General features: G+C 41.4%; 2 protein-coding genes across 2 annotated transcripts in view; one reads left to right on the plus strand and one right to left on the minus strand.

Moving 5' to 3' along the window:
- Adgrv1 (adhesion G protein-coupled receptor V1) overlaps nt 1-27,692 on the plus strand; it is a 469,943-nt gene that overhangs the window by 22,342 nt on the left and 419,909 nt on the right. Inside the window, exons 11-22 of the mRNA XM_051172399.1 lie at nt 1,341-1,467; nt 1,562-1,747; nt 2,518-2,698; nt 3,650-3,813; nt 4,967-5,090; nt 6,413-6,679; nt 8,221-8,347; nt 9,389-9,603; nt 10,441-11,172; nt 12,587-12,960; nt 25,368-25,544; nt 26,599-26,779. Coding sequence (XP_051028356.1) covers nt 1,341-1,467; nt 1,562-1,747; nt 2,518-2,698; nt 3,650-3,813; nt 4,967-5,090; nt 6,413-6,679; nt 8,221-8,347; nt 9,389-9,603; nt 10,441-11,172; nt 12,587-12,960; nt 25,368-25,544; nt 26,599-26,779 — 2,855 coding nt within the window. The remainder of the gene's footprint in view (nt 1-1,340; nt 1,468-1,561; nt 1,748-2,517; nt 2,699-3,649; nt 3,814-4,966; nt 5,091-6,412; nt 6,680-8,220; nt 8,348-9,388; nt 9,604-10,440; nt 11,173-12,586; nt 12,961-25,367; nt 25,545-26,598; nt 26,780-27,692) is intronic.
- Nucleotides 8,985-9,378, minus strand: LOC127212185 (reactive oxygen species modulator 1-like). The gene is made up of 2 exons (XM_051172253.1): nt 9,343-9,378; nt 8,985-9,242 (listed from the first exon to the last, which is right to left on the minus strand). Exons 1-2 carry the CDS (start codon nt 9,376-9,378, stop codon nt 8,985-8,987), a joined length of 294 nt encoding a protein of 97 aa, XP_051028210.1.

Here is a 27,692-nt window from a genome sequence, read left to right on the forward strand (position 1 = left end):
CCTTGCACCCACTTTTCTTGTCTCTTAGCTCATGTGGATGCTGGGAACTGATTAATGAGCTTAGAGAAGTGAAGTAGAGGCCTTGTGCACACCACAGACGATGCCTCCGGCGTTTGTAGTCCATCCTCTGTGGTCCCTAGCGTGGGAGATGCTGGGTGGTTGGTCTCTACAGCAGAAGCCTATTAGTTCACGGTCCTCCCCACAGAGGGACCACTGACTGTGTGCGCGCCCCTGCACTGGCTGTGCTTTCACTGTGACTTGGCGGTGAGATCATGGAACATTTTTGTTCCATAGGAGGTCACGTGTGAAGAGGTTCAGTCCAGCCTGCATGACTGTGACTTCCTAAGAGCTGACTCTAAATCCCAGAGCCTGCAGTCTCTTTGATCATCTTAATTATACTCTAGCAGAAATACCAGAAATTATAAAAGGTTTATATTTTCACCTGTATTTGTTCACACACACACACACATCCCCACAGTTATACATGCACACAATCACACATGCACTTACATACATACTCACACATGTACAGTCATAGGCTTGCACACATACCCCACAGTCATACACACACACACACATACACAGACACACACACACATTGACTTAATACACACGCACATGCACACACATACTCACATGCATACACACACACACACTCACATGCACACACACTAGTTACTGAACGTCAACATCTCAGATCCACTTCATTCCTTTTATTCTAATATATTTTACATTTTTATTTTTCCTAAAAAATATTTCAGGTTAAAGCTGACACATACAGAAAGCACTAGAAAGACAAAAAGTGTTTATAAATGCCTGATCATAATTGTGTTTATTTATTTAGTTTTGATCATTTGTGGTTTGTAGTTGCTCAGTTAGTACATAAATCATTACCCAATTAGCATATTCATATTTAAGGAGACATAGGAAATTCACATATAAGTACAATTTTAAATTTAAAGCACGAATGTCAGAAAATCATAATGCTAAGGAGCTATTGAGTTGTTTGAATATTTCTAACTAATTCCAAAGTATAACTTTCTAAAACTATAGTAAAAATTTTATAGGATTTGATACTTTATGTGAATTGTTTCTATACTCTTTGTGTGCTATGCAATGTTTATTCCAGTAAAAAAAATATATAAAAAAATTCAGAAATATTTCAGCAAGTGTTATCAATAAAAACAGTTTTGGCATGAAGTGATTTTAAGACATGTAAATTTGTTTTAAACTTTAACTCTTAATTACCTTTTAATTATCTGGAAGAATTGTAAATGCTCCTGGAGTTTTCAAAGCTTGAGCACTTCAAAATAATAGAGTGCTTCTCTCTCACTTTCCAGGGTGAGTGTGGACAGTGAGGTCCTGAAATCGGGGTATACTAGCCGAGACTTAATTATTTTGGAAAATGATGATCCTGGAGGTATTTTTGAATTTTCTCACGACTCTAGAGGACCCTTTGCTATAAAGGTAAGTATGAAACTTCTCTCTGCATTCATCACTTCAGAAGAATGTTCTAGAAGAACTTGAACTTTTGTGCTTTTTGTCTTTTTTTTTTTTTAAGGAAGGAGATGCGGTAGAGCTCCGTATTTTTCGATCGAGGGGGTCTCTTGTCAAACAGTTCCTCCGCTACCACGTTGAGCCCCGAGAGAGCAGTGAATTCTATGGCAACACAGGAGTGCTGGAGTTCATGCCCGGGGAAAGGGAGGCAGTGGTCACCCTGCTCACGAGACTGGACGGCACACCAGAGGTACCAGGGTCTGGGTTCCTCTCGTTCTGGTAGAAGGTTGATAGTAGCAGTATACTGAGAAGAGCGATATTGTGTACATTGACCGAAAGATGTAAGAAATAATTTAGAACTCATGTTTGGAAAAATGTACAAAGAAGTGTAAAAAAACAGAGTAAGATTCATTCAACTTACGAGAGAGTATTCTGTTCCTAAAACAAGAAATAGAAAACAATATGAGATTTTGACTATGTGATCTGTTTTCTCCATTTATGGTAAGGTTTATTTTATGTAGTCTATATGGACTGAAATCTTACTGGTGTGGTTTCAAACTAAAGCTCTGCTATAAAGTTATTTTTTAATATATTTAAAAAATAGTTATTTTTTAGAAAGAAATTAATTTATTTATATTAGGACAATCAGATATACTTCTAATATGTTTGTACTGAAATACAAATGTAGCTTTCAAATTAATTTTATTTATATTTTCACTATTGCTCATTTAAATGAATACTAGATCATCAGCAAAAAAAGCCTTGAATTCATACTGGCTTAGAATGGTCTTATTGTTTCATTTACCTTTTTGTATAATGTCGACTTATATCTCCTGTCTTTCAGTTAATGGGCAAAGATTTTTAAAAATCAGGAATAATATCAGCTCTTTTATGTTTTCAGTGTTATGCATGTTCCTGAAAAAATGGACCATATTAACATTGTCAGTTACATATACATTTTATTTGCAGTGAAAACATCAACTTGACATTTTTTTTTCTAACTTCACCTGCTTTTTGTAGTTGGATGAAAACTACTGGGTGGTCCTCAGCAGTCATGGTGAGAGGGAAAGCAAGCTGGGCGGTGCTACTGTTGTCAATATCACGATTCTGAAAAATGACGACCCTCATGGGATTATAGAATTTGTTCCTGATGCTTTGACTGCATCGATAAAAGAAAGCAAAGGAGAGGATGTCTACAGTGGTAACGTATTCTGTTTACTGTATTTTATTTCTGTTCACCGAAGAGGACATTAATCTCTTTTCAGCTTCTTAAAAATTATTTTTGTTTATGTGTATATTTGTGTGTGCCTGTGTGGATCTTGTGCACCATGTGTGTACAGATGCCCATGGAAGCCAAAAGCAGTTGGTTGGATCCCCTGAAACTGGCATCAGTGGTAGTGAGCCCCCTGATTGGTTGTTGGAACTGACCCTGGGTCCTCTGGAAGAGCAGTAAGTGCTCTGAACTGCCGGCCCATTTCACCACCCTCTTAGTTCATTTGTCTGGTAACTATTGTCAGCTTTCCATCCCACCTCAGAACTTACATGCAACTTAGACACTGACCTTTGGAAACTCATATTTGGGCTTACTGGTTTCATTTCTTACGTAACATTGCGGTGGTGGTGAAGACCTCAGTTACAATTTGATTCTAGTTAAGATGGTATAAGCGCAGACACTGGGGAAGGAACGAAGTCAGTCAAGTGGAGAGAACACCACAGCTGAGAGTTCCTGCTGAGGACCTATCGCAGTGTCAGAAGATGAGAATTCTTTTATTTGTAAACCAATGTCTGGGTAATAAAGAGAACTTTGCCTGCCAAATACTAGAAAGCTTCTAGCAAATTCCTTTGGTGGACTCGCGTATATTATAGGACTTTATAATAGTTGTACATGATTGATTATAATCTCATTCTTATGCCAGATGATTCTCAATATCCCAAAGTACAATGGAATAGATTGAACAAGCTAAACACACAGACAGACACACATAGACAGACAGACAGACAGACAGACACACACACACACACACACACACACACATGCACACGCGTGCACGCCTCAATATTGGGGTATACGCTAAGCAAGTGTTGACAAAGAGGGTTTTTATTTGTTTATTTGACTTAAATTTCAACCTATGTCCATGTGTGTGTTTTCCAGCCATTTACGGTGTAGTACGAACTCGAGGCAACTTTGGTGATGTTAGGGTATCCTGGGTGGTTAGTCCCGACTTTACACAAGATGTATTTCCTGTGCGCGGAACTGTTTCTTTTGGAGACCAAGAATCTCTTAAAAACATCACCGTCTACTCCCTTGTGGATGAAGTAAGTGCGGCTTATACAGCTTTTCACTCTGCCTTGTAATTGGTGACTCAAGCCCCTTTTTTGGGTGCTGTTTGCTTGGTTTATCTTTTGTGGTGCTGGTGGTGAAACCCTCATGTTATGCAAACATTCTGTATTTACAGCTCAGTCATTCCTTTTTATTAAATAATTAAAGGTCTGGTGATACATTTTGTCATAATACTGTGTGACAAAGACGTTTAGTATGATATAATACATACATATACATATATATGTACACACACACACACACACACACACACGGGTCTCTTGAAGGCCTTTCTATTTTTCAACTCTTAAAACTGATAGGGGTCAGTAACCCCATCATATGTCAAACACCAGCGATTCAGGGTTGTGGGAGATGCTTGGCCACTGGTCTGCCTTAGGCATGTTGACGAGGAGCCATCTTCTGGGTATCTCACGGTGCACTTGAACACCAGGACACTAAGCACAGATGTCACGAGCCTAACAAGAAAGGCGAACAGCTTCACTGAATGGAAAGTGGGTGTTTCTCAGGGCACAGCTGTGAAGCCGGTCCCCTTTCCCTTGGAACTGTCTCCCAACAGACCAACGTTACCAACTTTTTTTTTTTTTTCCTGTATGCGTCTGAGGTAGCTCACACAGACAATGTGAAAGAGAAATAGTGTCCATCAGGGGACTGTAGAATCAGACGGATGGAAATCTCATCTTTTAGAGACCATGGAGGAAAGGATGTCTTTGGACGTCCTCTGAAACCTTCGCGAAGGTTTGAAACAGCGTGGAGAGCTGCCGGCCATTGCTACATCCTTTATAATCTTCCGGGTTTTTTTCCCTCACAGCTTACTTGTTTCCCATTTTCTTATAGAAATAAACTCAGCTCTGGGGGATTAGCCAGGTTTTCCTTACTTAAGTCAAAACACATGTGTCTCTACCACTCTTCAGAGCTAGCTGCAATAAAATGGCTCTTCGGAGGAACAGCATTGGGATGATTTCAGGGCATTCTGAGTTTGATGGGGATACTTTTAAGAAGCTTTTGTTTGAGAGGGGAAAATGAATCTTAGCAGTAATAATTGAGCTTTCAGAAAACAAATAGCAGGCCTGCATAATGTAAGTACATGGATGATTCACTTGACTTAAAGTATGTACCATTTTGCCAAAGATTCCGGAGGAGACGGAGGAATTCACCATTTTCTTACTTAACGCCACTGGTGGTGCTCAGACCGGAAACAGAACAACTGCCTCCCTGAAGATTCTGAGGAACGATGACCCTATTTATTTTGCAGGTGGTATTGCTATGTTGTTTGAGTGAGATCACATCCTTCTTAAATTTATATAGATGTTTAAGACATTTTATTGAATTTTTATGTGTATGTATTATTTGCTATCGTGTGTGTATGTGCACTATGTGCATGGCTGGTGCCTGTGTAGGTCAGAAGAGGACAATGGGTCCCTGTGACTGGAGCCATCATGTGGGTCTTGTGAACCACACCTGGCTCCTCTGCAAGAGCAACAAGTGCTCCAAAGTACTGAGTCATCTCTCCAGCCCCAACACATATGCTTAAGAAGAATTATTAACTGAACATTTTCTTTAGTGCGACCAATGTTGTTTAAATATTGTTTCATGAGCCATTTGATAATTGACGTTAAGTGTTTGAGTTTGAACTGTTTTTTTTTTTTTTTAAGACCTTCTAAAACAAAACGAAGACAGCAGAGGGCATTTGGCCACCTTTGCTTCTTTCTTTTAATCCCCCAGCATTGCCTTGACTTTGGGTAGACAAGATACGCGGGTTCCTGACAGATGGACGGGCTCAGGACTCGCTCTTCCTCCTGAGCGTGGCCACTTGTTGCAGTAGCTGCTGATTACTAGACATATTCATTTTGAATCCTCCATTTTTGGCATTTTACTGCTTTCTTTACAATTAAATCTTTTCCCACGGGGGAATCTTTTAGTTTTGTTTATGAGACTTAACCAGTTTTGTTTTGTTTTGTTTTGTTTTTGTTTTTTGAGACAGGGTTTCTCTGTGTAGCCTTGGTGGTTGTCCTGGACTCACTTTGTAGACCAAGCTGGCCTCGAACTCACAGCGATCTACCTGCCTCTGCCTCCCGAGAGCTGGGATTAAAGGCGTGTGCCACCACCGCCCGGCTTAGCCAGATTTTTAATTTTCTGACATCTGTTTTATAAGCTGTATATAGTGAAATTGCTAATACAGTAGCGTCCTGAGCCCCTTGGATTTTGTTTATGTCATTCTTAGCCCTCAGGTAGCAGGCCACTATTCTTAGGTTTATCTTTTTTTTTCTAGCTGTCATGGCAAAATGGAGCCAGGGGTTTCTTATTCAAGGAATTTACCTTTAACACAAGGTATATTAAGCAAGAGTCAACAAATGGAAATCTTACGATATTTACAGACAGATTAGTTGCCAGAGGCAGTGGGAACTGTGGACAATAGGCCAGGAGGGCCACTGACTCTCGAGGCAATCACAGGGTCCTTCTATCAGAGAGGAGCAGAGTAAACACAGAGTCCGGGCAGGGAGAGCTGGGACTGCTCTGAAAATACGCTCACGGGCTGAAACAGGCTTATGCATTTCTGTTCTATGTGTATTTCAGAGCCATGTGTTGTGAGGGTCCAGGAGGGCGAGAGTGCCAACTTCACGGTTCTCAGAAATGGATCTATTGACGTGGCTTGCACTGTTCAGTATGCTACCATGGATGGAAAGGCTTCGGGAGGCGAGGGAGACTTTGTTCCTGTTGAGAAAGGAGAAACTCTTGTATTTGAGGCTGGAAGCAGAGCACAGAGTATATCTGTATATGTTAATGACGATGGAATCCCAGAAACAGACGAGCCTTTTTATATAATCCTTTTCAATTCGACAGGTAAATAAATACAGCTCTGGCTGACCTGTGGTTTCCTGCTTTGCTGGGCAGTTGTGCAGGTTTGACTTTGACTGTAACCTGCAGCTGCCCACGAGGAAAGCGTGTGCTCTGCTCTTTCCTGACTGGTGGGGTAAAGAAGATGGTCCTCCTTCATCCTTCATGTGCAGTGTAAATTAGTTTGCAGGGTGGTAAACTCCCTGGAAAATCAACATGTAGGCGGAAGGAATTGGGCTCCTGGTTTGTGGGGTATTAGCCTATGGCTGTTCAGCTACACTGCTTGTAGAAGATTGCAGTCAGGAAGATAACATCAGTGCAGACTGTCACCTCTGTCGCCATTCACGTTTCTTTAGTTCTCCCAGGATGTCGCATGTGCTAAAATGACCTGTGTTGGAATGACACTGTTTCATTTAATGGTAATGTTCCTGTCATCTTATCAGACTGAAGGGAGTCCACAGTCTTTCTTTCTTTCCTTGACTTTCATGGTCTCAGCAAAACCACACGCTTGACTATCTCTCATTTGAGCTTGCCTGATGGATCTTCTTTATTTGATGCAGGCGTTTATCCTTGGCAATAACGCAAGAGTATTTCTGTGGTCTTAATATGTCCTTGTCAGGGATTTTGCTTTGTCCCTTCACCCTTATTTGTTTTGGTACAATTAAGGTGATGATCTACAAGCATGCTTTTATTGTAATTAATAAATGTTTGTGACTAGTTAACTTGAAATTATATAGTTGTCTTATAACTTGAAAAAATCTATCAAAACTTCCCTGATATTCGTTAGAATAGAATCATAATTTCTATTTGGTGCTGTTTACCATCATCTACTTTTATGGTTTTACCTTCACCGGAATTTGGCCAGTGGTAATCTATTGAGTGTGGCTCCTGTGTCTTTTGATATGTCCTTATTATTCTTCAAGCATCTCTCCACTTCCTGTCATATCAAACTGTTCCAAGTTCATTGTGTAATTTTCTTGCCACAATTCTGAAAATAGGAACTTCTTTTGGAAGCTTTGTTTTTTTTGAGAATGCTATTCAGAAAATAGGATCTGGCCACTGGCGTGGTTATTGCTTTTGAGGTTTTATATTTCTAGTTGCCTCTTAATGTCCATGGACTAGGAGTATATATACAGACACCTGAATATTTTGTGTGCGTATATGTGTGTGTGCTCACCCATGTACACACATGTGGAGGCCGGAGGGCATCATTAGATGTCCTCTAGCATTCTGGGCATGTGAAGCAACGTCTCCCACTGAACCTTACTCTTGCCGTCTCAGCTCTGTTGGCTGGACAACAAGCCCTTTCTGTCCAGCAGCCTCTGGTCTCCTCCTAGCTGGGGTCATGGATGCTGCTGGCTCTCCTCAGGTCCTGGGGTCATGCAGCAAGCCCTTTACCCGCCGAGCCACCTCCTTAGCCTTTTATAGCTGTAGTTTCATAATTCCTAAAATTCATGTTAACAAAATGAGGACATGTTCAAATTTTTTTGTTAAGATGAAAGGTAGCCTCTTCGTAAATTACCTTGACTTTCTCATGTTTCATTTAGGCGACACCGTAGTGTACAAGTATGGAATAGCTACAATCATAATTGAAGCCAATGACGACCCAAATGGCATTTTTTCTCTGGAGCCCGTAGACAAAGCAGTCGAAGAAGGAAAGACCAACACATTTTGGTAAGTATATTTGGATGAAGAAAGCTAAAGATTGGATCCGGCAAAAGAAGATCATCAAGTCCGTTCAAGTTGAAGCACTGTTAGTCCAGGCAGATTAAAAAAAAAAAGTCAAATGGTGGAAGTGAATAATGAGAAGACAGACCCTGAAGGGGAGGGGCAAAGGAACTCATTCCTGCTGTGCAGATGAGTGAGTCTCGTGGGTAGTTTTTCAATGAAAAATATCATAGCAGAGCATGGACAACGCTATCGTTAGCTATTCAGTCTTCATGGGACTCGTGACTTGTGACTCCTTGCACCTAGTATTTTTCCTCTTGAAATTTTTTTTTGCCAATTATCATAAACCCCCCTTTTTCACTTGGGCTTAGCATTTGCCATGCTGTTGGACTGAAGATGAGATTCTAAGATTGCTGTTGTTATTGTTGGTTTTTTTTTTTTAATGTGACGTTCTTGCTACCTTGTCCTTTCTTTTCTTGGTTGCTCAGTGGGTCTGGTCCAGCTGGCAAGTTTGGAGATAAATAGAAAATACTTTTTCTTTTCTTTTCTTTTTTTTTTTTTTTTTGAGAAGAAAAACTTTATTATTGTACAAGGATCAAGTTGGATGGGGAAGGATAGATGTAGTAGGCAACCAGTGCCCTGCTTAGCATCGTATGCCCATTCCGGTGGCCATGAATGTGCCAAAGGTGCCACCACTCTGCATCATGGTTTTCCCAATGCCGCCCATCAGCTCCTGACCCTGCATTCCAATCCTGAGACAGGAGAAGGTGCTGAACAGTGCCCCGGCTGCCATGCCCACAGCACAACCCGTGACAAAGCCCATCTTCACGCGGTTGAAGCAGCTGGGCTGGGATTGCCCGTAAGGACCCCCGGCCTCTCGTTTGCCATCGTGGTCACTCAGCTCTACGTCTCAGACTGAAAGCTTAGGCGGACGGCACTCGCAGCCTGCCAGAAAATACTTTCAAGAGAGCACAGAATGCCTTTGTTACATATATGGTCACCAGATACACATGCTTCATAAAATACTTTTGTTCCATTTTCACGTAGGATTTTGCGGCACCGAGGCCATTTCGGCAACGTTTCTGTGGCTTGGCAGCTATTCCAGAATGTATCTCTGCAGCCTGAGCAAGAATTCTATGAAACGTCAGGGACTGTTAACTTCATGGATGGAGAAGGAACCAAACCTGTAATTCTCCATGCTTTCCCAGACAGGATTCCTGAATTCAATGAGTTTTATATTCTGAAGCTTATTAATATTTCAGGTGTGGGCTCTTTGCATCTCATGTTACCGCTAACATTTTATAGTTTATGCTTACGTAGAGTCATACAGAATCCAGTTGGTGGTGACGTAAGTAAGTGCATTAGGCACCTTTCTTGGTAGAAGTTTTTTGTTTGTTTGCTTTTGCAGTGCTGGGAGTCAAACCCTAAGCTTGTGTACATTAGGGAGTGCTCTGCCATTGACCTAAATCCTTGGCTCCCCCTTTTTTGTTTACACTTTTGAGACAACAGGGCATCTTTGGTGACATATGGGTTGACTGGGAAATCCTGTCCAGAGGGTTCACTGCTGACTTGGCACCAATGACTGTTTGCTGAAATGAAGTCTCACTGCATGGCTCAGGCTGGCCTTAGGCTCTGGAACCTACTGCCTACAACTCCACAGTGCTGGGGTTATAGGCACGTGATACTGTATCTGACCTTGTTCATCTTGTTTATTTATACATTGGTCTTAGACACAGAATCTGGACCTCTTTGCTAATTGTGCATGCTACCATTGAGGTTAATTATTATTTTGCAGGTTTATTTTATGGTCGTAGAAACAGTTGGTTTTATGGATGGAGGCTTTTTTTATCTCACTGGTTTTGCTTTTTTGCCTAAAAATTTGGGGGGATTGACTGATTATTAATACGAACGTGCTGATTGATGTTATTTGATAATATTGCCCCTAAAATGTGGCTAAAAACAATGATTCCATTATTTACTGATAATGAATAAATTATTTAACTAGAAATTTGTCAGTAAACCATACTGCTCTTTTTTTTCTGAGACTAAAAAGTATTTAACTTCTGACTTTTTAGTTATTCTAAATTTTCATATTACAGGTCCTGGAGGTGAACTAGCCGAAACTAACCTTCAGGTGACAGTCCTGATCCCATCCAATGATGACCCATTTGGAATTTTCATCTTAGACCCAGAGTGTCTAGACAGAGAGGTGGCCGAAGACGTCCTCTCAGAAGACGATATGTCTTATATCACCAACTTCACCATTTTGAGACAACAGGGCGTCTTTGGCGATGTTCGGGTTGGCTGGGAAGTCCTGTCCAGAGAATTCCCTGCGGGCTTGCCACCCATGATCGACTTTTTGCTGGTGGGAGTTTTCCCTAGCACCGTGCATTTGCAGCCACACATGCGACGTCACCACACTGGGACAGACGTCTTGTACTTCAGTGGGCTGGAGGGCGCGTTCGGGACCATTGACCCAAAGTACCAGCCGTCTAGGAACAACACAATTGCCAGCTTCACGTTCTCAGCCTGGGTAATGCCTGATGCCAACACGAGTGGCTTTCTCATAGCCAAGGAGGATGGCAATGGAAGCATCTACTATGGAGTAAAAATTCAAACAAAGGAGACCCATGTGACCCTTTCCCTTCATTACAAGACGTCTGGGTCAAATGTTACCTATACCGCCAAGACCACAGTCACGAAATATCTAGAAGAAGGCATCTGGCTTCACGTTTTAATTATCCTGGACGACGGCATAATTGAGTTCTATCTGGATGGACATGCAGTGCCCAGAGGCATCAAGAGTCTGAAAGGAGAAGCCATCACGGACGGTGAGTGTCGGCCTCGTAAGCAGCACACGGGGTTGAAAAGGTCCTCAAATCTTAAGCTAAAATTTTGATTATTAGAGAAGAGCTAGCAGCTGTTTTGAAACTTGACTTTATGTTTGTCTCTAACTGAGCTCTGTGGCTACGAGCACTGAGATCTGATTATGTCTAGTGTTTTAGAAATGAAGAGCATGAGGTCTTTAGCCTGGGGGAATCAGATATAAGAGGTGTGCAAGCAGATCACTATAAAACGTTGTGTGGGAAGAAAGGAAGCAATGGGAGGAAGCAATGGGAACACTTGTCTCTAGGTGGTGGCCAGGAGGGCGCTGCTCCTGCTCAGGAATGGCCAAAGGTCTGGAACCGCAAAGCAGCTCACTGTGTCGGAGAATCTCTCCGTGTGTCAGTGTGACTGTTAAGCGGACGGTGATGGGCGCAGAGAGAAGAGCAGTCGGGGTAAAATATTAACCAAAATGAATACAGCCACCATATTACCAGGAGGTGAATTGAGGACTCCTGTGCCTTGCTTTGAAGAGATAATCTTTTGTCGGCTTTTCGCCAAATCATATGCCATCATGTAGAGTAACTCAGGGTGGACTGTGTGTACTTGGGAGGGCTGAGGCAGGGGTATCATGAGGGACGGGCCAACCTGGGATGTGTAGCAAGTTCCTGGCCAGGAGCAATAATGAAATGTTGTCACCAGCCATCAAAAGCCAAATTCAAAACCAAACCAACTAAACTGTTAATTGGCACACTCCTAGAAGGGACTGTGGCGGTGTTGGCTGGATAGGTGGGCTGTCTGCTGCTGTTCTTTACGCTTGTATACAGTGTTCTGAGAGCTCTCTTTGCTTAGCTTTTGGACAAAATGATATACACGGCTTATAGAAATCACCACTTCCCTAAATTACCACTTTAGTTAACTCGAGATGAATTTTTAACACATAGAGCTTTCCCCGTTCTCTGGGAGTAGTATAATCTGTAGTTTTCAAAGTGGAGCGGAGCTAACCCGCTCCACATTTAGGTCAGTAAATAATTTTAAAGTTTCACAGGACACATGTCGACTCAAATAAATATACGCCACCACACAAATACCCATGGGTAGATTTGAGCATGAATGTGTTTGTTTATTGCTCTGTCCGTAAATGGTTCTGACAGACTGACATAAATTACTTTCCAGAGCTTCATTTAATTTTGAGGGTAGACACTGCAGTGCGAGATCACAAATCCCAGCAATTATTATCATGCAGGTTCTTTTTCTGTCATAATAGAAGATAATGTTGATTTGATCACTTTTTAGTTATGCCAAAATTTTATTTAGACATATACTTCATGGAAATTGTCTTGCTTTCCGAATCACACTTACAACTTGTGACAAGAAACAGTGGCTACTGTGGCATCTCAACGCATGCACGTCTGATTTCAGGTCCTGGGATACTGAGAGTTGGGGCAGGGATGAACGGCGGTGACAGGTTCACTGGTCGGATGCAGGATGTGAGGGCCTATGAGCGGAAGCTGACTGCTGAAGAGATCTATGAACTTCATGCTGTGCCCGCAAGGAATGATTTGCATCCCGTCTCTGGGTATCTGGAGTTCAGACAAGGAGAGACTAGCAAGTCATTCATCGTTTCTGCAAGAGATGATAACGAAGAGGAAGGAGAAGAATTATTCCTGCTTAAACTGGTCTCTGTGTATGGAGGGGCTCAGATTTCTGAGGAGAATTCTACAGCTAGACTAAGAATACAGAAAAGTGACAATGCCAACGGCCTGTTTGGCTTCACTGGAGCTTGTATACCAGAGGTAAGTAGGGAGCTTGGAGACCATCACAGTAAAACCTGTGTTGTAGGTGGATTTGTCTGCGCCTGAACTAGCTTTCGTATGTCGTAGCTGTGTTTGCACATACAAACCTCAGCCCCCGTCCTGGTGGATTGCAGCTTTAGTTAGTTGCCAGCAATAACAAAAGAGCAAATTCCTTTTAGCCATTAGCTTTGAAGTTAATCACGCTAAACAATGAGAAGTTATGTACCACATAGAACTTGGCTAATATTTTGGATACCATATATGTATATAAAATAATTAATATTGAAAAGCCTGTATGAATAGTTAAAAATGAAAATTCATTTCAATATGCCTTTTTTTCCCTTACAGAGAACATTTTAAAGTAGCTATAGGAGGCTCCTAACTCGGATGTAATTGTTTCTTATCAACTGTCTTGGCTGGTTTAATTCATTAGGCTGATTTTCAGTCCTTATCAGATCTTCCTAAGTTTCCAAAGACACGCGATCGTCTCACTTTCCTGATCAGTGATATGAGATCTCATGAAACCGCTTTACAGGTGCTGTGTGTGACAGCAAAAGCTCCGTGTCCATAGAAGGCTGCCAAGAGACAGGACAGCCTCTGGCTCTGCAACTTGACTCCAGTGGATCTGGGTGAACGTATGTGTGAATTGAGCGATTAAGAAAAACGGGATGGGTAGAACTTGAGAAAATCATTCATGTCACCGACTCATTGTAGCGTAAACTGCAACACCTAGATCTCTGGAACATCATGTAGACCCCTAGTTTACGTGGTAACCACAAGACTAGAGAGCATCAGTTTTTTTTTTCATTAATTAACCAATTTGCTTTATATCTCCATCACAGCTTCCCCTCCACACTCTCCTGCCAGCCCTTCCTTCATATTTTCTGTCCCTCCAATTCTTCCCTCACTTTCTCTTCAGAGAAGGAAAGGCCTCTTTGGCATATCAAAGGTATGTAGGACTAGGTGCATCTTCTCCTATTGAGGCCAGACAAAGTGGTCCAGTAAGGGGAGAGGGATCTGATGCAGGCAACAGAGTCAGAGACAGCCCCTGCTGCAGTTGTTAGTGCACTCACATGAAGACCAAGCTCCACATCTGGTATCTATGTGTAGGGGACCTAGGTCTGTCCCATGCATGCTCTTTGGTTGGTGGTTCAGTCTCTGTGAGCCCTTATGGGCCCAGGTTAGTTGATTCTGTAGGGTTGGTTGTGTGTGTGTGTGTGTGTGTGTGTGTGTGTGTGTGTGTGTGTGTGTGTGTGTGTGTTCTCCTTAGCTTCTAAGGCTCCTTCAATCCTTTGTCCCCTCCTTGACAACACTCCCTGTGCCCTGCCGAATGTTTGACTGTAGGTCTCTGCATCTGTTTCTGTCGGTTGCTGGGTGAACCTTCTCAGAGGACAGTTATACTAGGCTCCTCTGTGCAAGTACAGAAGAATATGGTTAATAGTGTCAGGGGTTCGCTCTGTTGTCTCATAGGATGAGTCTCAAGTTGGGCCAGTCATTGGTTGGCCATTCCCTCAATTTCTGATTCATCTTTATCCCTGTGCGTCCTGTAGGCAGAATAAATTTTGGGTCAAAAATTTTGTGGGAGGATTGGTGTCCCTATCTGTCCATTAGGAGTCCTACCTGGTTATAGGGGGTGGCCATTTCAGGTTCCATACCTGCTGTTGCTAGGAATCTTAGCTAGGGTCACCCTCATAGATTCCTGAAAGTTCCCCTTGTCCTAGGTTCCTGGCTTGACCTAGAGCTACCCTTCTTCCCACCAACTTCAGTTCTTTCTCCCAGTTCTATTTCCCTCCATCCTCCTCTCATTTGATCCCTCCTGTTCCCTATGCCACTCTCTCTCCCACTCAGTTCCCTCCCTCCATTTTCCCTGCTGAGTGAGATTCGAACATCCTCCCTTGGGCCCTCCTTGCTACTTTCCTTCTTGGGGGTCTGTGGATTGTAGCATGGTTATCCTGAACTTTATGGCTCATATCCACTTATAAGTGAAAACATACCATGTATGGCTTTCTAGGTCTGGGTTACCTCACTCAGGATGATATTTTCTAGTTCCATCCATTTGCCTTCAAATTTCATGATGTCATTGTTTTTAGTAGCTGAGTAGTATTCCATTGGGCAATTATACCACATTTTCTTTATCTATTCTTTGGCTGAGGAACACATAGGTTGTTTCCAGTTTCTGGCTATTATGAATGAAGCTGCTATGACCATAGTTGAGCAAGTGTCCTTATTGTATGGTGGAGCTCCTTTTTTTGGTATATGCTCAGCAACAGTATATCTGGGTCTTGAGGTAGAACTGTTCCCAATTTTCTGAGAAACTGTCAGATTGATTTCCAAAGTGGCTGTACAAGTTTGCACTCCTACCAGCAATGGGGGAGTGTTCCCCTTGCTCCACATCCTCACCGGCATGGGCTATTGCTTGAGTTTTTGATCTTTGCCATTCTGCTTGGTGTAAGATGGAATCTCAGAGTCATTTTGATTTACATTTCCCTGATAACTAAGGATGTTGAACATTTCTCTAAGTGCTTCTCAGGCATTAGAGATTCCTCTTTTGAGGAGAATTCGCTGTTTAGCTCTTGTAGATTCTTTTTATTATTCTCTTTGTTTATAATTTATTGATTCCAGTCCTGAATTTGATTATTTCCTGCCATCTACTCCTCTTGGGTGTGTTTGCTTCCTTGTGTTCTAGTGCGTTTAGCTGTGATGTTAAAATGCAAGTGTGAGGCCTCTCCAGCTTCTTTATGTAGGCACTTAGTGCTATGGACTTTCCTCTTAGTACTGCTTTCATTGTGTCCCATAAGTTTGGGTATGTTGTGCCGTCATTTTCATTGAATTTTAGAAAGTCTTCAATTTCATTCACTATTTCCTGATCCAGTGGTCATTGAGTAGAGAGTTGTTCAGTTTCCATGAATGTGTAGGCTTTCAGTTGTTTCTGAGTTGCTGATGTCCAGCCTTAATCCACAGTGACCTGATAAGATACAATGAGTTATTTCAATTTTCTTGTATCTGCTGAGGCTTGTTTTGTAACCAAACATACGGTCAGTTTTGGAGAAGGTTCCATGAAGTGTTGTGAAGAAGGTATATTCTTTTGTGTTTGGGTAAAATGTTCTGTAGATATTTGTTAGGTCTGATTGATTTATAATGTCTGTTAGCGTCATTATTTCTCTGTTTACTTTCTGTCTCAATGACTCGTCCATTGGTGAGAGTGGGTTGAAGCCTCCCACTATGAATATGTGGGGTTTGATGTGTGATTTAAGCTTCAGTAATGTTTCTTTTGTGAAAATGGGTGCCTTTGCATTTGGGGCATAGATTTTCAGAACTGAAACATCTTCTTGGTGCATATTTCCTTAGCCCTTCCCTCTCTCTTTTGATTGGTTTTGATTTGAACTCTATTTCATTAGATATTAAAATGATACTCCAACTTGCTCCTCGGGTCTGTTTACTTGGAAAAGCTATTTTCAGCCCTTTCCTCTGAGGTGATGTCTACCTTTGTTGCTGAGGTGTGTTTCTTGTATGCCCCAGAATAATGGATCCTATTTTCGCATCCATTGTTAGCTTGTGTCTGTTTTATTGGGAAATTGAGTCCACTGATGTTGAGAGATATTAATGACCACTGATTATTAATTCATGTTATTTTGACATTGGTGGTGGGGCACGCACACATATGTGTGTTCTTCCCTTTTGTTTTTGCTGGTGTGGGGTTATTTATTTCTTGTGTTTTCTTTGGTGTTGTTAACCTCCTTGGGCTGGAGATTTCCTTCTAATATCTTCTGTAGGGTTGGATTTGTGGATAGAAATTGATTAAATTTGTTTTTTTGTCAGAGAATACTTTGTTTTCTCTGTTTATTGTGATTGAGAATTTTGTTGGGTATGGTATTCTGGACTGACATTTGTCATTTCTTAGGGTCTGTAAGACATCTTCCTAGGCCTTTCTGGCTTTTAGCATCTCTTTTAAGAATTTGGTTGTAATTCTGATAGGTTTGCCATTATATGTTAGCTGCCCCTTTTTCCTTGAAACCTTAATATTCTTTCTTTGTTCCATACATATAGTGTTTTGACTATTATGTGGCAGGAGGGTTTTCTTTTCTGATCCAATCTATCTAGTGTTTTGTAAGCTTTCTCTATGTTCATAGGCATATCTTTCTTTAGGTTGGAGAAATTTTCTTCTTTGATTTTGTTGAAAACATTTTCTAGGCCTTGGAGCTGGGAATCTTAGTCTTCTATTCCTATTATTTTTAGGTTTGATCTTTTCTTATTGTCCTAGATTTCTTGGATGTTTTGTGTCAGGAACTTTTTTGATTTAACATTTTGTTACCGATGTATTGGTTTCTTCAATTGCTTCTTCTGTGCCTGAGATTCTTGCTTCCGTCTCTTGTATTCTGTTTGTGATACTTGTGTCTGTTGTTCCTGTTCTCTTCCCTAGGTTTTCCGTCTCCAGGATGCCCTCCATTTGTGTGTGTGTGTGTGTGTGTGTGTGTGTGTGTGTGTGTGTGTGTGTGTGTTTTAAATTGCTTCTATTTTCACTTCTAGGTCTTGAACAGTTTTAATTTATTTCCTTCACCTGTTTGGCCGTATTTTCCTGTATTTCTTTAAGGGATTTGTACATTTCCTCCTTAAAGGCCTCTGTCATCTTTATAAGATTGGGCTTAAGGTCTACTTCTTGTGCTTCAGCTGTGTTAGGATATCCAGGGCTTGCTATAGAAGGACAGCTGGGCTCTGGTGGTGGCTTGGTTCATTATGTTCTTACTCTGACCTTTAGCCATTTGGTTGTCCCTGGTGCTGGCTGGTCACCTGGATATTCCTGGTGCCTACAAGACTCCTGGCATGTTCCAGGGCCTGGCAGGTCCCCTTGGGAATGCAGGCAGATCTGTGGCCTGGAAGATTGAGCCAGACTTTCGAGAGGTATGAAAACAGACAATGCTGCTTCCTGTTACTTTTTTTTTTCTTTGTTTTAGAGTGTATAGTGATTACTCAAAATATACATTGTTTGTGTTGACAGGCAGGCTTAGTGTTGCATTGCCATTAGTTAGTAGTCACTGCTTACTTCATTGTTACATTTGAGGTACTGTGCATAACAAAGGAGTTCACTGACAAAGACAGGAACTAGATGGATTTCTCCCTGCTTTTATGAGTGTGCAGGATCCACAAATAAAAAGGTTTGGGGGTTCTGTTTATTCTCTGCCTCTTAAGACTTTGCGTTTAGTAGCTCCTTGGGTCATTTTCAGAAATGTTGAAAGTGATAATAATTGCATAACTTCTTCTTTACCCAGGCACACTATGTCCCAGGAAATAGCAGGTACTTAGTAAGTTATAATAGAAACAATCAATAAGCTTATGGGCGAGTAGGAGCTCTGCTAAGTATGAGATGATTGTTTGGAGTGCAGGCAGGATCTGTATTGAGCGGATGGCTGATCTTGTTAGACGCAGCACGTTACCCACGTCACCATGTTCCTTCCTCCACCTTGTTATTCTGTGTAATTTCTGTTATTTCTTCTTTAACTCAGGTTATAAAATCATATACCCCGTATAAGTATTAATTGACAAAATTACTTTTTTACAATAGCTGGCAGAACTTGCATGACTCACATTTTATAACTAAGCCTTTGTTTTATATTTTTGTATACATTGTGTAAGAATCAATTTAGAAAATGGCCTGGGAAGAACATTGTGGAAATAAGAATACCATCTTCAGTTAACTGTGTCAAGTGCCTACTATATTATGCTAATAAATCCCATTAGTGCTCACAGAGCATTACCCAGACATGAAAGCAATAAAAACCCAAAGTGGATTTGTAGTTCCTTAGCTTTAATTTTGTGTTTCCACGAAGAAGCCTGCTTCACAGTTCACAGAACTGCCCTGTTTCTGAGTGTGGGGACTTGAGAACTCTCCCTATTGATCCCCCTTACCTCTGATCTTCCATTGATGTGAACATTTGGCAGAATTCTGCCTAAGAGCAAGGACCTGGGGGAAATGGCCTAGTGATGGAGAGTATGTGCTGCTCTTGCAGAGGACCTGAGTCTGGTTCCCAGCATCCCTATTGGGCGGCTACACCTGCTCAGAATCCAGGTCCAGGGGCCTCTAGCATCCTTTCTAGCCTCCAAAGCACCAGCACTTGCAGGAAACAAAAGGGGATGTAGTATGGAGGACCGCTGTCTCTCACGTGAAACCGATGAAAGGTGGCTTAGAAGATTCTGGTTCATCCCTTCACCGTCCTGATGTTTGTGTCAGGACTCTAACGCCACTTTACGTAAACATGACAGTTAGGTAAAACCTTTAGATACAGATTTCCGTCTCTTGATAGACTCCCGTGTCAGTAAATTGAACCGGACTTGAGGGCTTTCCTGAGTGTGTCAGAAGTGTCAGACTTGTGTTCTTAGGCATCCTGTCCCAGAGGACCATTCCAGGGTCAGATGTCAGGCTGTGGGAGGGCAAAAGCATAAACCTGAAGTAAAGTCTCTGGAGATGACGTATACCCACCCGAATAGTGGAGCTGGAATGGTGGACGCGGTGCTTATCACTAAGCCGCAGGAACGCGCCTTTTCTCAGTATTGCTCAGTCCTTTTGACACTGAAGTATTGAAAACAATAAAACCTCAGGGGATGCTGTTCCTTTTATAATATTTGTGAAGATTAATGGTATACTTTTAAAAAATATATTTTATTAATTTACTCATATTACGTCTCAATGGTTATCCCATCCCTTGTATCCTCCCATTCCTCCCTCCCTCCCATTTTCCCCTTACTCCCCTCCCCTATGACTGTGACTGAGGGGGACCTCCTCCCCCTGTATATGCTCATAGGGTATCAAGTCTCTTCTTGGTAGCCTGCTAGCCTTCCTCTGAGTGCCAATAGGTCTCCCCCTCCATGGGGACATGGTCAAATATGAGGCACCAGAGTTCATGTGAAAGTCAGACCCCACTCTCCACAATACTTTTTATGGCCAAGCATCCTACGTTATTTGTTTTTATGGACTCTTGATCCCTAAAGGAGTCTTTAACTGAAATTTTGTAAGATATGCTTTGCTGAATATAGCACAGCATTGCATTTTTCTACATACACTTAACATACAGCGTGTATTTGAATATACTTGAATAGCGTGTCAGGAGGCTATAGGTTTTGTTGATGGTTTCCCCAGTTGAAGGTGTGGTGAGAAAACAAAGCTTCATTCTACTACTGATCCCTCTTGGTCCTGCTAAAAAGACCTTTCTCACATTTCTGTGTAAGTCTTTGGATGTATTTACTCCCTGCCTTTTGCTGAAAAATTTGAATATTTACATAATCAAATTAATGGCTCATTGGCTCAGGTTGTACAAGAAATTCATCCTCATTAAAATTTGCGGTTGCCAACACAAATAGGACTCCATTTGTGTTTGTGTGTTTGTGTGTGTTTGTGCATGTGTGTGTTTGTGTTATTATTACTGTTTTGTTTTGTTTTGTTTCAGTTTAGTATTTTTTTGTTAGAGAAAGAACATGACATTTTATGGGTGGAGGGTAGAATCTGCGAATACATGGGGAGGGGGAAATATGATAAAAAAATATATTGTATACATTTTTAAAATAATAAATAAAAACAAAATTTGAAGGACAAATGGAAGCAAATCAACAGTCAACCTGTTGGAAGTTGAAATACATAGGAATCCCGCTTTTTAGTGTGTACAGATTTCTTCTTTATAAAGTGAGACTTTTTATTAAATATTTTTTTACATATGCATTTATATTGTAACACATACATACGATCAACTATCTACAGCAAGAAGAACCACGAAACAACCAGGAATTATATATATGTTACATTCATAGTGTTTTTGCTGTTTGTACTTGGCAACCTTGAAGAAGATATCTTTTCTATCTTCGTGCATCTAAAATTCTGAACTTAAATCAGTATTTATCATATCTCATCATTATCAACTTAAAGCATCTACGTAAGCCTGAAAACATCTTAACCCCTAAACAACTAAGCTTAATTGTAAGACTAAAAAAAATAGAATAAGAACATTATATATTAATATGTTTCAGCTAGTAAAAAAAAAAAAAAAAAAAAAAGAAAGAAAAAAGGAAAGAAATAGGCAGGCACAATGCACAGCTGCAAATCCTGCCCAGATTCACTTAAAATATAGCTTTTCCCTAATATTGAGAAACTTTAAAAAATATATTCCCACGTATTACCTTCTTTTATCTGAAAAAAAAAAAAATAAAGGAAAGGAAATTCTGTATGAAAGAAAAATAAATTACCAAGAAATGTAAAGTAAAAAAATAGAGATATTTTAATGTAGCATTTCTCTCATAGCACATGGGTGTCTATATTTTTAAAGGAGGAAATGCTTATATATAGTAATATCTTACTAGAATCTATCTGTGATGCTTGTTTAATTTTCCTCCAAGTCCAGGAATAATTATGATCTGTTTAAGAAGGCTCTAGAAAGAGTTGATGAGCATCCAGTGACGGGGCCTCTGACCCTGGACCACACTCTTCCATCACACACTTGCTCAGGTACATCCTGCCGGTAGTGTGCAGGTGCCATGCGGAGCCTTTAGAGGCATCACATGGGAAGCCATACTGTGCCGGAGTCTCTGTCTTGTCCTCTCTTCAGCCCTTAAGGTTGGAGAGCCTCACCGAAGGGCCAGCCAGTCCTGTCTTAACATCCTGGATGCCTTTCTAGAAGCCATCACAGTCACCTGGTTAGGTTGTGAGGACACTGAGCTGGATAGACAGAGAGCAACAGGAGCAGGAGATACAAACGCACACATGCTTAACCACTGATGCTTAAAAAGTAAGATGGAAACCAACAGAGCCATGCACACAGGGGCTATTTAGGGCATCCTATGACAGGTGTGCTGTGGCGTACTGCCTTGGGAAGGAACTCAGGGTTACCTGTAAGAATGGTCCTCAGAAAGTTACAGCTTACTTGGTACCCTGAAGTGATACAAAGATAGTTATTTAAAACCAGAAGAAAAACTGTAACCCTAGAAATAACATGTGGCTTGCAACACAAGTGCTGAACTGAGGTCTCTGGTCCATGTTTGATGTGTCTATATTTTTTTGTTGCTTGTTTGGAGCGGGAATAGTTTCCTGTGTTCACCATACCTTGTGGATGAACTCAAAGTTATAACCAAATGCAAAACTCAGTTTGTATTTAACTTATTATATTTTATTAAGGACTTTACATTTATACTGGAAATCATTTATTCATACAGTGTGTTCTGATCATGGTTCTCCCCCAGCCAACTCACTCACCCAGCTCCATGTCTTTTGCCCTCTGTTTAGAAAACAAGCTGAGTGGCAAATAAAAAACAAACAAGCCAGACTGAAAAACAAAACCAAGAAACACATACAGAGACGGTCAGGCACTCAATAGCCAAACTTGTGGGGGAAAAAACCCCCACAAAAACCTGAAACCATAATAAACAAGCAAAAGACTAAAAGATGAAAAATGCCCAAACAAAGCAACATGAGACAAAAATCTACATATTATCTAGAGTTCGTTTTGTGTTGCCCATGCCCAGTAGCTGGACATGGGGGTCTACCCTTAAGTGTGCTTTCTATGCCCCAAAAAGACTCCGTTAGAGAAAATAATTTTTCCTTTGTAAGAAGTTGTCAGTTGGAGATAATTTGTTGCTTAAGGATGGGAGCTTGTATTTACTGCTCCCTCTTAACACACTGGAACAATCCCATGACATCAAAACTATTTTATCTAGTGGAATTGGATGCGCTTAATTTCCTTCTTTGTGTCTGAACTCACTATTTGCGTTACCTCAGCCTGTCTTTTATACATCACGTTTCTTTCTTTCTTTCTTTCTTTCAAGAATTTTTTATTATTTATTTTAAAATATTTATTTATTATGTATACAGTGCACATCAGATCACATTATAGATGGTTGTGAGCCACCATGTGGTTGCTGGGAATTGAACTCATGACCTTTGGAAGAGCAATCAGTGCTCTTAACCGCTGAGCCATCTCTCTAGCTCCTATACATCACTTTTCAAACTTTATGTGTGTAATGGCCCTAGTGTATGGCCTTTGATACCGTTTATCTCTTGACTTCCAAATTTATGAGATCAATCCTGGCCTCGCTGGAACTGTAGGTTCATTCCACAGCTGTCAGGTTGAGGTGTCTCTTCGCTGTTTTGTTAGCCAATTACATCAGTATATACTTAGAACTTGTCTATAATTCTTAACAAAAATTCTTTGACAGATATATAAGGGAGAACCTGCTTGAAATGTTGGCACTTGCTGAAAGCAGGCTACCTTTTTTTTTTCCTTTTGCTCTATTTGGAGAGGACTGAGAAGGACATAGAGGCAGAGCTATAAACAGCTTACTGGATACCCCATCTTATGAGGGGGGAGAAGCGACGTGAAGTATGAAGAGATGTGTACTCTTGAGCAATGCTAGTGACACAGCTGGTTGACTTAGGGACTTAGAAGAATCAAGATGACTAGAAGTAAGGATGTTTATACTGCAATAAACTTCGAACCCCTACCCAGATCTAGCCAGTGGACAGAACATTTTCCACAGTGGAGTGGAGAGTGGGGATTGACTTTCACACGAACTCTGGTGCCCCATATTTGACCACGTCCCCTGGATGGGGAGACCTTGTGGCACTCAGAGGAAGGATAGCAGGCTACCAAGAAGAGACTTGATACCCTATGAGCATCTACAGGGGGAGGAAGTCCCCTCAGTCACAGTCGTAGGAGAAGGACATTTTCAACGGACTCTCAGCATTTAGGGAGCCAACATGAGACTTCCTTGCTTATTCGCCGGATTCTCCTGTGCCACCTCAGTGCTGTCATGAACAACAGCACGATGGAAGGGATACAGGGATATGATAGTGTGGGTTCGTTGTTTCAAGACTCATCTACAAACTGTGCATGTATCTCAGGCTGTAAGCAAGACAGCAGGGACCAATGTTGAGCACTTGGCAGTGAATCATTCAGGGGTCGAGCGATCTCAGCCACAGGAACAGCAGTTCACTCTTAGCGGAATTGATGTAGCTAATGGATTTGCATTCCCAGTACCTCTTGCCAGAGCCAACACCTAAAGGCTTAATGGGTGCCTGTTTTAATCAGTTGACAACATCCATCATGTGGGGACATATTATGTGAAAGTCTGGCGATGGGCACACCAGCATAGGAACCACTTGTCTTTCTACCATCTCACCCAAAGTTAGACTAGTGAGAGCCTCAGCCAAGTTGCTGGCTTAGGGTCCAATCTCTTAGAGAGTTGGAATGTTGTCCCCAGGATGTCCCATGTGCTGAAACTAAGGCTTGGGAAGCAGGAAGCAGAACTGAGGCTGGCCCTAGGTCCACTCACAAGCCTTTCTGATGCAGAGTCTGAATCTGCCTCTGGCCTTTCGTCCTTTACACCCACCACATTAGATGTTTTGCTCTGCCTGGGTTTCCGGGAATAACCTGACTGAGGAGGTATGCTTGGCACCTCACTGGACTCCATCCTGTTGCTTCATCTTGCACGGCATGGCCAGCAGACAAAGAGCTGATGTGTTGACCCACGCGTGTGCCCTCCTGTGGACTACAGAGCCACTTGAGTTCCTGCTGCTCTTTGAAATTCAGGATTTGCTGGAGAAAGTTCTGGCATGTCTTTGCTTTGAGAAACCTTCCCACTGTTACCTGCCAATAGACGTGCGCCAAATGATTTTTCTCCGGCCCTAATGGAAGCACCAAAGTGCATATTACGTTGTGGGCGATACTTGCCCATCTCTTCAGTTGCAGTTTCCTGTGAATCGTGCTTCCAAATGTAAAAACAAAGCCAAGCTGAGATCCTCTAGGGAGGATGCAGATCTATCTGATGTTTTGCTCTGCCTGGGTTTTAGGAGTGAGGGCCTTACTGTGTAGCCCAGGCTGGCCTGGAACTCACAGAAATCCTAATCTTCTTCGTTAGTTTCTCAAGTCCTGGGATTAAAAGTCACCACATCTAGCTAGACAGTTCTAAAGTATTTACCCTTTGTACTTTGTACCATCCCCAAATGATTCCACCCAGAACACTGTACCAGTGCTGTTATAACCATCCCTCGTATACCCCTGATGATGTGTCCAGCCTTGCAGCATTCTCTCGGCCCTGATCTGGTCTGTCTGCGCTTCATCTTTTGCTGTATTTTGAGACTGTTGGTGTCTTTGGACTTCCTTTATTTGGTGGAAGGGTCTTGCGTTGTTTTGCAGCCATTACACCTGGAACTGTGTCTCGCAGGTCGGAGCTATCAATGAACGAACTACTTACGTAGTAAAGACATTACAATCGTACTGTGCTCACAAATACACTTTGCAAATGCAGAGGCATCCATCCCTGTTGAGAGATGCGGGAAGTCATAGAACTAAGTAGAAGGACTCCTGGAAACCAGTGTCATCACTGGCGTCAATGGCACCATGCACTTAAACATTATTTATGTTCAATTACAGATCACAGAGGAGGGGTCCACCACTTCCTGTGTGGTGGAGCGGACCAGGGGAGCTCTGGACTACGTCCATGTTTTCTACACTATTTCACAGATCGAGTCAGAAGGCGTCGATTACCTCGTTGATGATTTTGCTAATGCCAGTGGCATTATCACCTTTCTGCCTTGGCAGAGGTCTGAGGTAAACTCTACTGCAGCCTGGGTTTCTTTGGATGCTTCCCAGAAAGTGTTGCATCATCTGTTTATTTATTCATTGATTGGCGATTCCTTGGTGCTTAAGCATTTTGAACTATATTTGAAATTAGGTGTATCTATTATCCTATAAGACAGAAAATAATTTAGTCTTTCTACAAGAGAGAAATTAAGAAATTTGAACGTTAGTTGCATAAATTCTTTAATGCTGATATAATGTTAATATAGATCAAGGATATATTATCCCAGATTTGACTTATTACATATCTTATTTACTTTCCTATTTTGAAACATTTGTATGTTTATGTTGCTACTACAAAGCACTTTACATTGGTGAGTTTATAAGCAGCAGCATTTTGTTGTTTATAGTTTGAAATCATGGGATACCCAAGGGCAGGATGGCTGCAGATTCAATGTCTGTATCCTGTGTGGGATACCCAAGGGCAGGATGGCTGCAGATTCAATGTCTGTATCCTGTGTGGGATACCCAAGGGCAGGATGGCTGCAGATTCGATGTCTGCATCCTGTGTGGGATACCCAAGGGCAGGATGGCTGCAGATTTGATGTCTGTATCCTATGTGGGATACCCAAGGGCAGGATGGCTGAAGATTTGATGTCTGGATCCTGTGTGGGATACCCAAGGGCAGGATGGCTGCAGATTTGATGTCTGCATCCTATGCGACATCTGGTAGAAAAAGGAAAAAAGCTTCCCATGGTCTCTTTCATAAGGACACTGATCTCATTCACTAAGTCTCCTGTAAGACCCAGTTTCCTCCCAAAGTTTCCACTTCTAAGACCATCAACTTGGGAGCAAGATAACAACGTGAAATTTTGGGGTGACACATTTAGTTAACTAAAGGAAATGTTATTAAGGGATTAATATTCTCAGATCTCTTTTCATTTATATATGCTCCTATACAGGTATATATGTTTAAATGTGTAAGTTTGTGTAGAATTAAGTCATATTTAATGGCAACTTCCATCATAAACAATTAGTTGTTTTACCCACGTGACAATTACTACCATGCTTTTGCAATGAACAGGTCCTGAATCTGCACGTTCTTGATGAGGACGTTCCTGAGCTAAATGAATATTTTCGGGTGACGTTGGTTTCTGCAGTTCCAGGAGATGGAAAACTGGGTTCAACTCCCATCAGTGGTGCCAGCATAGACCCCGAGAAGGAAACCACAGACATCACCGTCAAAGCTAGCGATCACCCATATGGTAAACCGCTCTCTGTTGCAATATTGTTCTCTCGTCTCTTGCTGTACTCGGTGTTTTTAGGGACTTCTTACAAGTGAGTCCAAGCTAGAACTCCCTTGAGGGCTCTTCAAGTGCTGATGTCTGTGTTGCTATTTTGTAGGGCGCTGTTCATGAAAAAAAAAAAATGTAAACATCAACTTTTGAGCTTAAATAATACATTCAGAAAGCTTTGTGGGGTTATTTAAAGTGAAAAAGTACTTTTACGTAGTTATCAAAATTCTTACAATTAAAATGTTTATGTTGGTGTATTAACATGGAAGTAATTAAAGTTCATAATTTATGTTTTATTAGGTTTCAAAAAGTGGAGTTCCCGCTATAGTAGTTTGTACTAACAAGTGATGGTTTTAATTGGTAATTATCATTATGACATTAAATTTTTTTATTAAAATAATACTTTGTAGGTGAATGAAGGAAGGGTATCTTTAAGTGTCTGGGTAGGGAAACTAGGAGTGTCTTATTCTGTGCTTAGAGTTTAGTTTTAAAGAAAGCACTGCACATTCTTTAGAATGTCGTCAGTGTGGCTGTATATCAATTTCGTATTGTCAAATATGAGTAAATGTTTGGAGATGTAAAAATTTAAATTCCCTTAGTGTTTCTATTATTTATTGTTCAGTGGAATTAAATAGATTTCTTTGGATAGAGACAAGGGGAAAATTAACCCTTTAATGTTTGACATTATGACATTTCCAGAAGTCATGAGACACTCCCTGTTCCTCTGGCTCTTACAGTGTTTTTGCCCCCCCTCTTCTTAGTGATTCTGAGCCTTGGGTGCCGGTTTGTGTTACGGTTGTATCAGTTGGAGCGATTGTGCAGTGTTGACTGGTTGTAGTTTCTATAGAAGTCCCTATCCGGTTCATAGAGGACTTTCCTCCCC

Source organism: Acomys russatus, chromosome 30 (genome assembly GCF_903995435.1).
Source record: "Acomys russatus chromosome 30, mAcoRus1.1, whole genome shotgun sequence".
NCBI classification, from domain to species: Eukaryota; Metazoa; Chordata; class Mammalia; order Rodentia; family Muridae; genus Acomys; species Acomys russatus.